The sequence below is a fragment of the Marmota marmota genome, unplaced genomic scaffold, assembly GCF_001458135.2.
Source record: "Marmota marmota marmota unplaced genomic scaffold, marMar, whole genome shotgun sequence".
Classification (NCBI taxonomy): Eukaryota; Metazoa; Chordata; class Mammalia; order Rodentia; family Sciuridae; genus Marmota; species Marmota marmota.
This window is the reverse complement of record NW_025999900.1, coordinates 6352126-6366984: the sequence shown is the minus strand read 5'-3', so window position 1 is coordinate 6366984 and position 14859 is coordinate 6352126. Positions and strand designations below refer to the sequence as shown.

The 14859-nt window shown below is 38.2% G+C and overlaps 1 protein-coding gene across 1 annotated transcript in view; it reads left to right on the top strand.

Moving 5' to 3' along the window:
- Positions 1-143: 143 nt before the first annotated feature.
- Positions 144-14859, top strand: part of Atp6v1d (ATPase H+ transporting V1 subunit D) — a 17405-nt gene continuing 2689 nt past the window's right edge. Inside the window, exons 1-7 of the mRNA XM_015490307.1 lie at positions 144-412; positions 4548-4665; positions 7706-7785; positions 9404-9471; positions 9786-9830; positions 12337-12440; positions 13045-13111. Coding sequence (XP_015345793.1) covers positions 372-412; positions 4548-4665; positions 7706-7785; positions 9404-9471; positions 9786-9830; positions 12337-12440; positions 13045-13111 — 523 coding nt within the window. The 5' untranslated portion in view covers positions 144-371. The remainder of the gene's footprint in view (positions 413-4547; positions 4666-7705; positions 7786-9403; positions 9472-9785; positions 9831-12336; positions 12441-13044; positions 13112-14859) is intronic.

Here is a 14859-nt window from a genome sequence, read left to right as displayed (position 1 = left end):
TGAGATGGCGCTGTGACTAGAGACGAAAGATGGAGGAAGAGAAGAGGTGTTCTCTTTTTTCGCTCAGCACGTGCAGCGATTTGCTCAGCAGCCAGGGAGCTGGAAGGGGAGGGGCTGGGAGTCGAACCGGAATTCCGCGGTGCGCGCGCCTTCACATACGGGCATCGTCTGTGTCCAGCCCACTGCATGACGTCTCTGACAACTGGAAGCGGAAGTGAAAAATGGGTATCCCTGCTACCTCTTAGCAACGCGAGGGGTCATGTGACACAAACGTTGACTCCAGTAGAGGAAGAGACGGTGGCGGCCAGTACTGGAGCTCTTGCACCCTCGTTTGCCCGGCCGGGGATCCGAGCCGAACAGTCATCGTCAGAATGTCGGGCAAAGACCGGATCGAAATCTTTCCCTCGCGAATGTAAGTAAAAGAACGAGAGGAGTGGCGCTCTCAGGTTCAGGAACGCCTGCATGGAGCGTGATCCCTCCGTACCCTGGACCACCAGTGAGGTTCCTAGTTTCCCGGCCTATCCTGAGCTCTCTTCCAGGGTCTTGTCTTGAACCCAGGATTCTCCTGGGTGAACCAGACAGGACAGGGAGATAGGAAAAGGCGCCAGACCTGCTGGCTTCTGTGGAGGTCCGCAGTCTTTATTCGTTAGTCGAGTCGTTTATTCCCCTTACGGTTGTTGAGCCACGCACTGGATTTATATAAGTCAAATGTTGCCATCTCTGCCTTCACAGAGATCACCGTTTAGCGGCGCGACGGAAAAGTCGAGGGGGTTTGTTAATGAGAAGGGACGTTTACCGCCACGGGAAACATATAGAAAGTCCCTTAGTCAAAGTGGGGATTGATTCGAGTCGCCCTAGCTTGGACGTCAGATTCAATCTTGGATTCCCTTACTCATTTTCCAAGATCCTGAAGTGTCAGCGGCGGTGGGACGGTATCTCTGCGTTTCTGAGGCAGTCCTCTTGCTATCACCACTGCACCCTTTTAGACCTCTGTTAAGACTGCTCATCACATTGTTAAGAGGATATTTGTTTACTACATATCGTTCTTTCCCATCAGCCTGGGGGCTTTATCTAGGATGAGAGAGCATCTTGATTAAATCGTCCATAAAGAATCTACAGAGAACCAACCCATGCTTTGAAATCTGTTCAGTCCTGTACTGCCTTTTCTATTGCCCTGAAATCCTTGTCACATCGTTGGCCAGCTGTAATGAAAGTTTTAAAGTTTTCACAAATGTGCTTAACAACTTGTGAGAATAAATATTGTTCTTGTTTGTGCTCTCTTCTTTCTTTTTTGTCATCGAGGAAGCAGAAAATAAGTTTTGATTCTGATACTTAGATCTCTGCATTATCCTGTCCTATGGGGTGTTTTTCCTCATCTTGTAATTTTTCTTACAGTATATGAGGACTCTTAAACAGTTATTTTCAGACTCTAAACTTCTGTCTCTGCCAGTGTCACTATAGCTCTTAATGAAATGAAAGAGTTGTAAATTTGCTCTTTACTTTCACTCAACTGACTTCCTAATGGTTGATTGTACTAGGCAGGAAAAGAGCTAGTTGTGGAGAAAAGCCTATCCTGTGAAACAGATAAGGATAGTACTCCCTTGGGGTAACTCCGCAACTCCATCCAAATCTCTGCACTGAGAAACAACAGTGGCTTGGAGCAGCATAAGGCCATGTCCTAGGATGACCTCAGATTCCCATTAAAATATGGTCATGGGGTATAGCTCAGTGGCAGAGCACTTGGCTAGCATGCATGAAGCTCTGGGTTCCATCTCCAGCACTACAAAAATTACAAAATAAAATGCTTGCCTGAAAAAGCTGAAAGCTGCTAGGAGAATTAAATATTTGTTCTATCCAACTCCTGATCAATACAGCCATGACTTCCCTTTCTTAGAGCATTTACTGAAAAGAGTTTTTCTGTAAACCTTTAAGAAGTGTCCCTCTGAAGGATCTGAGAGTACTTTTGAAATTTAATCATTGGGAAGGATAAGGTCTCTGTCTCCCAGTCTCTGTGGCAGGATAGAACCCTAACTTCCATAATTGCCAGCTAACAGACACACCAGGCCTAATTGCATTTACACTGACCAAAGCTTTGTTATTTTTTCACTTCTCGCAGTCAAGGCCCACTCCCTCATTTTCTTTTTTAACAAGCCCAGTTACTTCTACACAAATCAAAATGTAGCCCAGTGCTTTCCCTTACGTGACACAGTGGTTCCTGAATAAAATCTTTCCCCATTGTTTTAGCTAATGTCTTTTCTTTTCAGTAGTCAGAATGATAACATGTTTTTGTTTTTACTTTTGAATTTTTTTGAGTCTAGAGAAGCACAAATGGACTTTGGGCTTAGACAAGAAAAATGATAGGTTTGTGAAGGTGGAAACTGCTATTTGGGAGCACTCAACTTGTGAGTTGAGAGGAAAATCAGTTGCAGGAAGTAAATATTTTCCCCAAGGCTTGACAGCAGTTCTTTGTCATGTAGTCAGATGTCTTTGATTCAGCTGAAAACAAAGTCATTGTCCTAGCTGAAGGTCATTTTTTTTTTTTTTGGTAGGCCTGAGCAGTTCTGAAATATGTAAAAGAACAGGTTTTAAAAGTCCTAGGCTAGGGCTGGGGTTGTGGCTCAGTGGTAGAGTGCTTGCCTAGCACGTGTGAGGCACTGGATTTGATTCTCAGCACCGCATATAAATAAAAAATAAATAAATAAAGGTTCATTGACAACTAAAAAATATTTAAAAAAAAGTCCTCGGCTAGAAAATGCACTGGCGACTTCTGTTTCATCAACAGTCCACTCATGATATATCCTCTGAAATGCTGCTTTTACTCACTTATGCACCGAAGAAAACAAAAGTTTAGAGTGGAAGCAAAAGAGACATGAAAGATTTGGAGTCAACAGAAGTCAGGCAAATCCAGGTTCTTTTGCATATTAGCTCTAAGTGCTTGGGTGGGTCATTCATAGAGTCTTCTGAAATTAAAATTTGCCCCTTTCATTGAGATGCCATCATCTAGCAGGATACTAAAAATAATAATAAATTAGCAGAATATTAAATTATTATTAAAATTGTAGGCAGACACTGTGGTGTACATCTGTAATCCCAGCAGTTTGGACACTGAGATAGGAGGATTATAAGTTCAAATTGCCAGCCTCAGCAATTTACTGATGCCCTAAGCAACTTGGTGAGACCCTGTCTCAAAAAATGAAAAGGGCTGAGGATATGTAGTCTGTCCCTGGGTCAAATTCCCAATTAACACCCCCCCACCACCACCACCAAAAAAAAATTATCAACCAGTTTACCTGTACACTCTAAACTTATTGGAATCTTCAGTACTAGGATTTTACCAAAATTTGATCCAAGTCCTTTCAGCCCCAATTCTGGTATGTAGTGTAAACAATACTGTATATTAAATGCACACATTAGTGTGGATAGCTCCTGTTCAGGCTGGAAACTGAACCAGCTTCACTTGATTAGACCTCTTGAGGCCAATCAGGGCAAAGTCAGCCACTGCTAACTGCTTTGCAAGGCAAGAACTGTTATTTGCTGCTACTAGACATCTTTAATGTGGGGCAGAACTGAGAGAGTGCAGCTTAGTGGTAGAGCACCTTCCTAGCGAGACCCTAGTTCAATCCCTAGTACCATGAAGGGGTGTGGGGGTGTGGGATGGGGGGGTTGAGGGGTGAGGAGGTTGAGAGAGTATTAAGATGAGGCAGTGTGGCAGTGGTTGGGGTACAGTGTCCTAGGTTGAGCCTTTTTAAAAAATGGTACTGGGGATTGAACCCAAGGATGTTCTACCACTGAACTATATACTCCCAATCCCTTTTTTTTAGTTTTTATTTTGAGATAGGTCTCCTTAAGCTGTTTAGACTGGCCTTGAACTTGTGATCCTGCTGTCTCAGCCTTCCTAGTAGCTGGGATTACAGGCATGTGACACTGCACCCTGCTTGAGCCTTAATTTTCATTCTTTTGCTATTACAAATAAGGATGGAGTACTCATCCTTAATTTTAGATGTGTTTTTGTATACATGTGGGAATAAATCTCTAGGATAAGTTCCTCGAAGTGGAATTGTTGGTCTTGAGGTTAATTGCATTGCAAATTTTTCTTTGGGGTGCTGGGGGTTGAACCCAGGGCCACATACATGCTTGGCAAGTGCTCTACTACTGAAGTAATCAGCACCCAAATTTTGATTTGTGTTGGTGAACAGAATATTTCAATCTCCATGGAAATTGAAACATTATTAAATATAACAAGTTAAGTAAGTATTTGAACTATGCTGTCATCATAAAATAAATTTCCTGATAGGGCATATTATGATTTAATAAATACTCCAGATATTGATTATAGAATTGTTTCTGTTGTAAGTAAATAAACTTTTATGGAACAATAAGGGTAGAAATTTCTAGTATTGAGAAACAAATTAAACTTCTCAGCTACAAATTTTATATTTTCTCTCATTATAGCAAAAGAATAAAGGATAATTTTAACACTATGTTACAGAGGTATTTTATGTCTTTGAAGCAAAAACAATGAATGTTTTTGTTTGTAATTTCTGTAGGGCACAGACCATCATGAAGGCTCGTTTAAAAGGAGCACAAACAGGCCGAAACCTCCTGAAGAAAAAATCTGATGCCCTAACTCTTCGATTCCGACAGATCCTGAAGAAGATCATAGAGGTAGAGTGAACTTTGCTTAAGCAGTATTTATTTTATAAACATCTAAGGAAAATCTAGCATGGACCTTGGCATTTTATTATTTCTTTTTTTCTTTTTTGGAATTGGAATTTGAACCCAGGGCCTTGTGTATGCTGAGCACAACTCTACCTCTGAGATATATCCTTAGCACTTAATTTTTAGTTATTTTAATTAAATTTTTTTCCTTCAAAAGTAAAAACACCATTATGACAAGTGTAATACTAGAGAAATGCTAGCATACATACATATAGATTTTAGTTTTGGGTAGTTCACTTAATGAAATCCAAACTCCTTAATATGCCTGCAAAGCCACAAAGCCTCACTTGATCTGATCTGCCTCCTGCCTGCCTCTCTGACCTCATTTGGAGCATTCTTTCTGATGTCCTCCAGGGCCTATCAACTTTTTCTTCTCCCTAAAATGCTCTTTAGGAGTGGCTCACCTGGCCATTCCAGTCTCTTCAGAGAGGTCATTGTTGATTACACAATCTGATGTAACCACCATTTTTACTACTGTCACAACTTTGTATTTTATTTGTATTGTAATATGTACTACTACATAGCATTTTCTTCTTTGTTTTGCCCCATTAGACGATATAAGTTTCAGAGACTTTTCAGCACTGTATTTCTAATGCCTAGAATAGTGTTGGCGTATAGTAAGTTTTAATCAGTACTTTTTGGGTGAACGATAAGTGAATACAGAATTATATATTTTAAAAAGAAAAGGTTCTCTTATATCTTTCCTTTCCCCACAATAATCCTTTCTTTGTTTTCCAGAGGTAGTTTTTCTTGACACTGGTTTATGGTCTTTCATCCCTATGTCACCTATTTGGTAGCGTGTACAAAAATTACCACACATGCAGAGGTTATATACATATATAAAATCCCATAATATTTCCTGGTCTGCTCCCTTCTCTCCCCTGCCCCATGATGGCAGAACGTGGACAGCTTTCTACATCAATACATAAAAATCTGTCTCATTCTTCTTCTTCTTCTTCTTTTTTTTAGTTGTTGACGGACCTTTATTTTATTCATTTATTTATATGTGGTGCTGAGAATTGAACCCACTGCCCCACACATGTGAAGCAAGTGTTCTACCACTGAGCTGTAACTCCAGCTCTCTCATTCTTTATAATAGCTTCATGGTGTTTCATTGCATGGATAATGGAATTTAACCTTACCTCTGTTTTTTTTTTAAGGTACAGGGGTCTGAACCCAGGGCATCCTAGGCAAGTGCTCTACCACTAAGCTACATTCCTGGCCCTTTTTAAAAAATGTTATTTTTGTGGTACAGGGGAGTAAACCCTGGTGTGCTTTACCACTGAACAATATACTCAGCCCTTTTTGCTTATTTTTTTAGGTACACATTTTATTTTGTAATCATTTTAGATTTATAGAAAAGTTTCAAGGACAGTGCAGAGAATTCCCATATATCCCTCACTCACTTTCAGTTTCCTTTAATGTCATATTTCTGGATATGTTTGTGAAATCTAGGAAACCAACATCAGTATATTACTATTAACTAGGATTTCACCAGATTTTCTTTAATGTCCTGTTTTTGACCCAGATCCAATCCAGGATGCCATGTCACATTTTCAGTTTTCTCAGTCTTGGTTTCCTTATTTTTTCCTGACCTCTTTAAATGAGGCTGTGAATCAGGCATTCACATGCTGGGTCTGAGCATTCATTTGGCCACCTACATGTCTTTCTCTGCTCAGTGGAGCTCATTATAGTGAATAGGAATATATGTGGTGAACTAAGGTTTTCAACAGCAGATCTGAGAGGTCAGAATAAAAAAAAGGCATAGTCCAAGTAGAGTGATTGATATCATCTACTGATTTCAGAGGTTTCAGTCCACTTTTGGAGCTCTGGTCCAAGAGGTGAGACAGAACATAATGGCAGAGGAATGCTGCTCAGCTTAGGACAGCCAGGAAATAAAGAACTTTTTAAAAATTTTGCAACAGGGTCTCATTAAGTGACCCAGACTAACCTCAAACTCCTGGGCTCATGTGCTTCTTCTATCTCAGCCTCTTAGGTAACTGGGACTATAGGTGTGCACCACTATGGTTGACTTATAGTTTTTTTTTTTAAACTCTATTTCTAAAATGTCTAGATCATTTTATTTATTTATTTCTGGTTGGGGGGCAATGTAAGGGATTTATCTTTATCATTTGTAAATGGATGAACAGTTGAATGGTTGCTTAATTATACTAAATTCCCATTTATATCTAGGCATCTTTTTTTTCTTTCTTTTCCTTTTTTTCAATACTGGGGATTGAACCCAGGGGTTTTCTACCACTGAGCTACATCCCCCACCAGCCCTTTATATTTTTTTATTTTGAGATAGCATCTCACTACATTGCCATGCCTGGCCTTGAACTTTCAATCCTCCTGTCTCAGCCTCCTGTCTCTCAGATTAAAGGTGTGTTTTGCCACTCCTAGCCTGGGCTTATTTTCCTATAAAAACACTTTGTTCTACTTCTTATCTGTTCCATACTAGATTTCCTTATTGTAGCTGTAGATTTTTACTACTTGGTCAGCCAACTCCCTGCCTATCTGACCCAATTTTTCTCCTCTTTCAAAAAAATTATTGGATATATATTGCATATATATATATGCAAGCATTAAATTTTCCAGCTGTCCTTTAGAATCAGTGTGGCATTAGGATTTTTGACTCTTTTTAAATTCACTGTAGTGAATTTAAAAGATTAATGAGAGCAAATCACATGTACATGTTTAGGAGCAAGATAAGTTCTTCAGTAAATATTTACTTTTGTATTTACTAATGCATGTGTTCTAATGTTTTAATTATAAAACTCATAGTTTTGCAATGGTATTACTGATCATAACCAAAACTGTTCAAAATTGGTAATTTTTATTTGTTTTGTTATTATCAAATCAACATTTGTTACTGATATTTCATACTTAGCATCAAATAGGATAGCTATTAAAGGAACTTAACTTTAATATAATTTTTCCTTATAAAAAACTTGATTCGATCTGCTGTGGTTTTATACTTTTCCAGACTAAAATGTTGATGGGTGAAGTGATGAGAGAAGCTGCCTTTTCACTAGCTGAGGCCAAGTTCACAGCAGGGGACTTCAGGTAAGATGACACAGCAGGCTGGTTTAAAACAAGTTAGTGCTTTCAGTTTGTGATTTCATTGTAAATCATTCTAAATTTTAAAATGTATAAGCATTAAAGACAAATAAATGACTTAGTAATAATAAGAAGAAACACTTAACCCCCTCACCACTGTTACCATCCACAAGTGTCTTATGTAGTTGCAGGCACAGGATACTTGATTTTTATAGTTCATTTTTATTTAATGTGGTATCATAAACAATTTTTCCTTATTTTCACATGGCTATACAATCTTTCTCAAGATGTACCATGATTTACTAATTTTTTTCTCCTGATGCAGGTTCTTTGGGTTGATTTTCAGGTGTTTGAATATTAGAGAAAATACATGGGTATATATTTTTTGTTTCTATTTAGGCTAAATTTTTGAGAATGGAATCCATTAATTAAAAGGCAGGAGCTTAGCTGGATGTGGTGATGCACACCTGCAATCCCAATGGCTCGGGAGGCTGAGACAAGAGGATCTCAAATTTGATGCCAGCCTTAGCAATTTAGTGAGTCCCTGAGCAACTTAAAGACCCTGTCTCAAAAAATAAAAAGGTCTGGGGATGTGACTCAGTGGTAAAGTGCCCCTGGGATCGCTCCCCAGTACTAAAATAAGCAGTAGCTTTATGGCTTTTGTCATATCAGTATATTCTTTTTTATTTTTATTAACTTTATTTTATTTATTTATATTTATGTGGTGCTGAGGATTGAACCCAGTGCCTCAAACATGCTGGGCAAGAACTCTACCACTGAGCCACAACCCCAGCCCCAGTACATTATTTAGAAAAAGGATACACAGTAGTTTTCAAACAGTCTGTGTCAATTGAAAGTGTTGGTGATTCTCCAAATAACCTTGTGAGGTAGGTAAGCATTGTTATTCTCAGTTTAATACTTCCAGAAGTAAGATGGCTTGTGTGTGAGGGACAAGTGGAAGTTGTTTTTAGGATTTTTTAAATTTAGTTTTCTTTTCCCAATGACATTATATCTTCTGAAGTAGGTGCTTTCCTTGGAGGCAGGCCTTACAGTCTGAAGGCCTTATGGCCAAGTGAGGTGGTAGAATAATGTTTGCCAGTGCTGGTAGGATAAACAGCTTGCATTGAAAGTTTTCAGCTCAGGGAGGAAATCAGTAGTATGTAAGTGTGCTTTAGAATGGATATGGGGAAAACACTTTATGTTGGAGCCAGATAGGGAGTCAGGTAAAACCTGAAAGGAAGTTGGAGTAAAACATTTGAACCACAGCTTAACCAACTACATAGCAAACCTAAAAGAAAGAAAGTTTTCTCCAAATTACACTAGCAGAATGGGAACCCCTATCACAGATCCACGTACTGACTGAAAATTCAAAAAATCCATGTACTTTAGAATCACCCGTTGAATATTTCTTATGCCTAATGTTTTAAGTATTGTGCATTCTCTGTTCTCTGAGCCCTTCCTATGGCAGATTTTCCCCCTTTTCTGGCAGAAAGACAATTACCAAAACTTACTTCATTGTGACATCTCATTCTTGGTCTCATTTAATGTGGAGACAAACTCATTGGGTCTGTGTAGATTGATTTCTAAAAATAAAACTAAATAAAGGCTTTGTCTTTTTCTGTAGCACCACAGTTATCCAAAATGTAAATAAAGCCCAAGTGAAGATTCGAGCGAAGAAAGACAATGTAGCAGGTGACTTTTCAACTCTTTAGAATCCTTGGAGGAAAAAAGGTGACATTTAAAAATTAACCATTTGTACAATAATACCTTGATATGCCATTTTTTTCTTATACTTAGAACAACTTGACTGACTTTACATGTTAAAACCATAGGTCCTTATCATTCAGAATTGAGAAGACAGGTTCTGAATTCATTAATTGAAACCAATTATAATTCTAGGCCTAATCTCTTGACTTTTGAGTATTTGGTGAAAAACAAATATAGGGAACAGTAGTTAAGAAACAGTACTTCAAGACCATGTTTATAAATGCTTCTGTATTTAACAGGTGTTACTTTACCAGTATTCGAACATTACCACGAAGGAACTGACAGTAAGTGTGACACTTTTTTTTTTTTTTTTTTTTTTAATATGTGTATCTGGGATCACCTTTTTCCCCTTTATTTTTTTATTTTTTATTTTTTATTTTTTTAAGAGGGGGGGGACTTTTTAATATTTATTTTTCAGTTTTCGGTGGATACAACATCTTTATTTTATTTTATGTGGTGCTGAGAATCGAACCCAGCGCCCTGCGCATGACAGGCGAGTGTGTTACCGCTTGAGCCACATCCGCAGCCCCTCCCCTTTATTTTTTAATTTATTTTTTCTTGGGTGCTGGGGATCAAACTGAGGGCCTTGTGCCTGTGGGCAAGCACTCTACCACTGAGCTACATTCCCAGTCACCTCTTTCCTCTTTAAATGAATCTGGTCCTGGAAATGATACTAGTCAGACTGTTTTACAGTTCAGAAGTTCCAGTGTTAGAAGTTCTCTTATTAGCTAAGGTCACATTAGTTAATCAGATAATCAAAAAAGTACTTTGGTAGGAGTCAGAAAACATTGTGCATCTTAGAATATTTCATTTGCCAGGTGTAGTGGGGTGTGCCTATAATCAGCTACTTATGAAGCTGAGGCAGGAGGATCACAAGTTTGAGGCTAGTGTAGGTAACTTCGTGAGGCCCACAATCAAAATAAAAAAGAATAAAAAGGACTGGGGATGTAGCTCAGTGTTAGAGGGCTTGTAGGTTCAATTCCTAGTACTGAAAAATGTTTTATTTTAATGTAGATATATATAATTTTATAATCATTTGCTATTTAAAAAATATTAAGCCTTTTCTTTTGTTAAGAATACACTGATTAGATTTCTGTGTTGTCTTTCTGCAAAAGCTATACCTATAATGCATTGTTTATAATTCTTTGTAAAGTGGAATAAAATCTTAGATGCTATGATGTAATCTTTTTCTTTTTTAGTTGTAGTTGAACACAATACTTTTATTTTATTTATTTACTTTTATGTGGTGCTGAGGATCAGACCCAGTGCCTCACATGGGCAAGGCAAGCACTCACCACTGAGCTACAATCCCGGACAACTATGATGTAATCTTAATGCTGAATCTTTTTTTAAACCAGAATTGAACCCAAGGGTGCTTAACCCCACTGAGCCGTATCCCCAGCCCTTTTCATTTTTTTAATTTTGAGACAGGTTCTCACTAAGTTGCTTAGGGTCTCACTAAATTGCTGACGCTGGCTTTGAATTTGTGATTTTTCTACCTCAGCCTCCCAAGCCACTGGATTTACAGTCATGCACCACTGTGCCCAGCTGAATCTTTTTTATAGCTCCTTTCCAGTATTTTGTTCTTGTCTCACTCATTCCATTTCTGATTTGGTAGCATTTTTTTGTCTTCCAGAAGTAGAATTGCTTTTTCTCCCTAGAAACAATATTCTTTCTTTTGGCACTCGTGCCTTATTGGTTTGTGTTATATATTCAATTATGAAATAATGCAATATTAAGTATGGCTTATATACAGAAATAGAGAGCATTTCTGAGAGTCCCCTCTTAATGGAGAGCCACTATTGTTAGAACAAAGAGACCAGGCTGGATGCAAACTTCGCAAAACAGCCAAAAGCCTTTATTCAGGAATGGGGTCATGGTTCTGATAGACCCACTCTCCTGTGGAAAATGAGCCACTGAACAAAGGAGGGGACTGGGTTTATATAGGTTATGGGTGATTTAGTGAGTATGTCAGTTTGGGCACTCAGGAATTTGGTCTTTTGCTTGGGGGTCAGTGGCCAGCACCTGGCAGGATTTATCTTGGAAGAGATTAGTGTTTCCTAGAGACTATCATTCTAGGTTTAATTGAAGCACCTTTTTCCTCGCCTGTGGCCAGCATCTGAAAAGGATTTATCTTGAAAGAGATGAAAGCCATCAATGTATGGCTTTCTTTTTCATTCCCCTTTCCCAGGCTTCACTATTTTGGGATTTTTCGTTTTCCATATCTAATACTGTCCTGTGGGCAACAGGCAGTGTAGTTTCAAAGGGAATAGGGGGTGTTAGCTAATCCGGCAAGCTAGTCAAGTGAAGGGTGGTCAAAAGCTTCTCTTCTAGGGCTGGGGTGTGGCTTAGTAGTGGAGGTCTGCCTAGCACACGCAAGGCTCTGCCAGCCCCAGCCCCAGTACTGGGGAAAAAAAAAAGTTGGGGCTAGGGCTGGGGCTCAGCAATAAAGTGCTTACCTAGCACGTGCGGGACCCTGGGTTCAATCCTCAGCACACATAAAAATAAATAAAATGAAGGTATTGTGTCCAACTACAACTAAAAAACATTAAAAATTAAAAAAAAAAGTTTTCATCTCTAGCTGTAATAGACTAGAAGCCTTCAGGGAAACTGTTTAGCAGATGCTTCTACAGTATCTGGGAAGTGAGATAGGCACTTTATGTTTGCATTTAATAGGAAATAAGAGCATTGGTTTTTCCATATTTGGTGTTTTTCTGAACTATCTTTTAGGAATTTTATGGGAGATTATTTACTCTCTAATTGCAAATGTTGTCTGACTGGTTTTTTCAGGTTATGAACTAACTGGTTTAGCCAGAGGTGGGGAACAGTTGGCTAAATTAAAGAGGAATTATGCCAAAGCAGTGGAACTACTGGTGGAACTAGCTTCGTTACAGGTAAGTAGCAGCAAAGCTGGAGAACTCCTGTCTGATTTCTCTTATGCTCGTGGAGACATTCAGAGATTGTGCAGGAGCACACTGCCCTTTGTACTTTATGCTTTGCCTATGATCCTGTGTAAAAAATCCCTAATGTTTTGATTTCTACAATGGTGGCTTCTGCACAATTGTTCCTACTTTTCCTTATTTACCAAATGTATGTGTAGTGTTTCATTTTCACTCTATTGGTGAGAACAGCCATAGTCAATATTAGTTTCAAATGCAAATATAACATGATTTGTGCATGAAGCCATTTTTTTCTTTTTGTGGCCACTTAATGTATATCTAGGTTATTAATTTTTGTAATTTTTGTCTTTATATTGGTGCTTTTGTAATTTTTGTCTTTATATTGGTGAGTCTGAAGTAAACACATTATAATAACATGGAAATAGTGTTAGCTCTATGGAAATCTCTCACAAATTTTGTTTTTTAAAGCATGTTGAAAAGAAGTTGTCTTTTAGCTTCCTAAATGTTTTCTATAGGTACAGTCTGAGTAGAGCCAAGTGAACAGGGTATTATTAGGAAGACTTTGTGCTTACAATACTAATTTGTTCTCTTATTTTAGACTTCCTTTGTTACTCTGGATGAAGCTATTAAGATAACTAACAGGCGTGTGAATGCCATTGAACATGGTGAGTCAAAGCTGCTGAGAGGTGCTTTGTTCATTCACTCCTCCCTCCCATCTTGTTAGGCAACTACTAGGACTTAGGCTCAGTACTGAAAATTGAAAGGTGAATAAGACACTGTGCTGCTCATAGTGTGAAAAACGAAGTGTCAGTAGTACCAAAACTTGTAGTGAAGTGAGAGATCCATGTGTATGATCTGGGGGAGTTAAAAATTGTAGAATGTCTTACTAATATTTGGTCAGGCATGTAGGTGGTAAAAGGCAAAAGCTGTTTCTCAAGAACCTTGATGTTTTCTTTAGTTCTTTCTAATGGTTGAACAGTGTATGTTAAATATGTAATTTTAAATCCATCTCTTTAGACTATCCTAAAAGTAAATTTTTCATTTGATACATTTGTTTTCTGTTTCTTTATTTCATTATTTCAAAAACATGACTGCATAGTATTAACAGTGCTTTTTGTTCAAAAAACTGTTTCCATTAAAGTTTTAAGGCAAGAAAGGAGCAAAATTTGAAGCAAAAATTTTCCTTTGGTACTCTGTTAATGTTTTAAAGGAACATTTTTTAAAAATCTAGAAACTTTTTTTGGTGGTGCTGGGGATCAAACCAGGGCCAGGCATGTGCTAGGCAAGTACTCTGTCACTGAGCTCCATCCCCAACCTTCATTGCTTGCTAGGCCAGGGCACATGGAACTGCAAGCAAAACAAAATGGATATGGTAAATAGTTCCCACCTTCAAGGCAATTCATGTTCTAGAAGCTGAAGAGGCAAATTCTGTGTAAAGTAGAGCTAATAACTCACATAAAATTAACTTATTAGTATTCTCACAACTTGTTTTTTTGTTTTGTGATAATAGGGATTGAACCCAGGGGAACTCTACCACTGAGCCACATCCCCAGTCCTTTTTATTTTCTATTTTGCTGTCCTCGAACTTGTGATCCTCCTGCTTCAGCCTCTCCAATTGCTGGGATTATAGGCATGTGCTACAATGCCCTACTCCTCTACTCAGTCTTTTTCTTTCTTTTGTACCCAGGGTTGAACCCATGGGTGCTTAACTGCTGAGCCACATCCCCACCTTTTTTCTCTTTTGGTACTGGGGATTAGACTCAGTGGTGCTCTACCAATGAGCTATAACTCTAACCCTTTTTATTTATTTGTATTTGGGACTAAGTCTTGCCGATTTGCTTAGGGCCTCACTAAACTGCTGAGGTTGGCCTCACACTTCTAGTCCACTTGCCGCAGCCTCCCATGTTGCTGGGACTATAGATGTGCCAATATGCCTGGACTTTGCTTGTTTTTTTTTTTTTGGTTTTTTTTTTGTGGTGCTGGGGATTGAACCCAGGGCCTTGTGCATGCAAGGCAAGCACTTTACCAACTGAGCTATGCCCCCAGCCCTCTGCTTGATATTTTTAATCGTAGATTGAAATTATATTTTAAAATAACATTTGTAGTTCAATGTTCCCTATTCATGTATATTCAGTATATTCATTGTTGGATCTGTTGTGGTGCAATGTGTTATCTGTATAAAAAAATAGAAGGGCACATACCAAAATATTCATAGTAGTTACTTTGGGGAGTTTGAATTATATTTCATTTTAACTTTGCGTTTTTGTTTTCCAAGTTCTCTGCATTAAATGTATGACAAAGTTTTATAATTAGAAAACTGAGCACTGGTAATTTGAAAAAAGCAACTTTGAATTTCATATATATATATATATATATATATATATATATTTTTTTTTTTTTTTTTTTTTTTTTT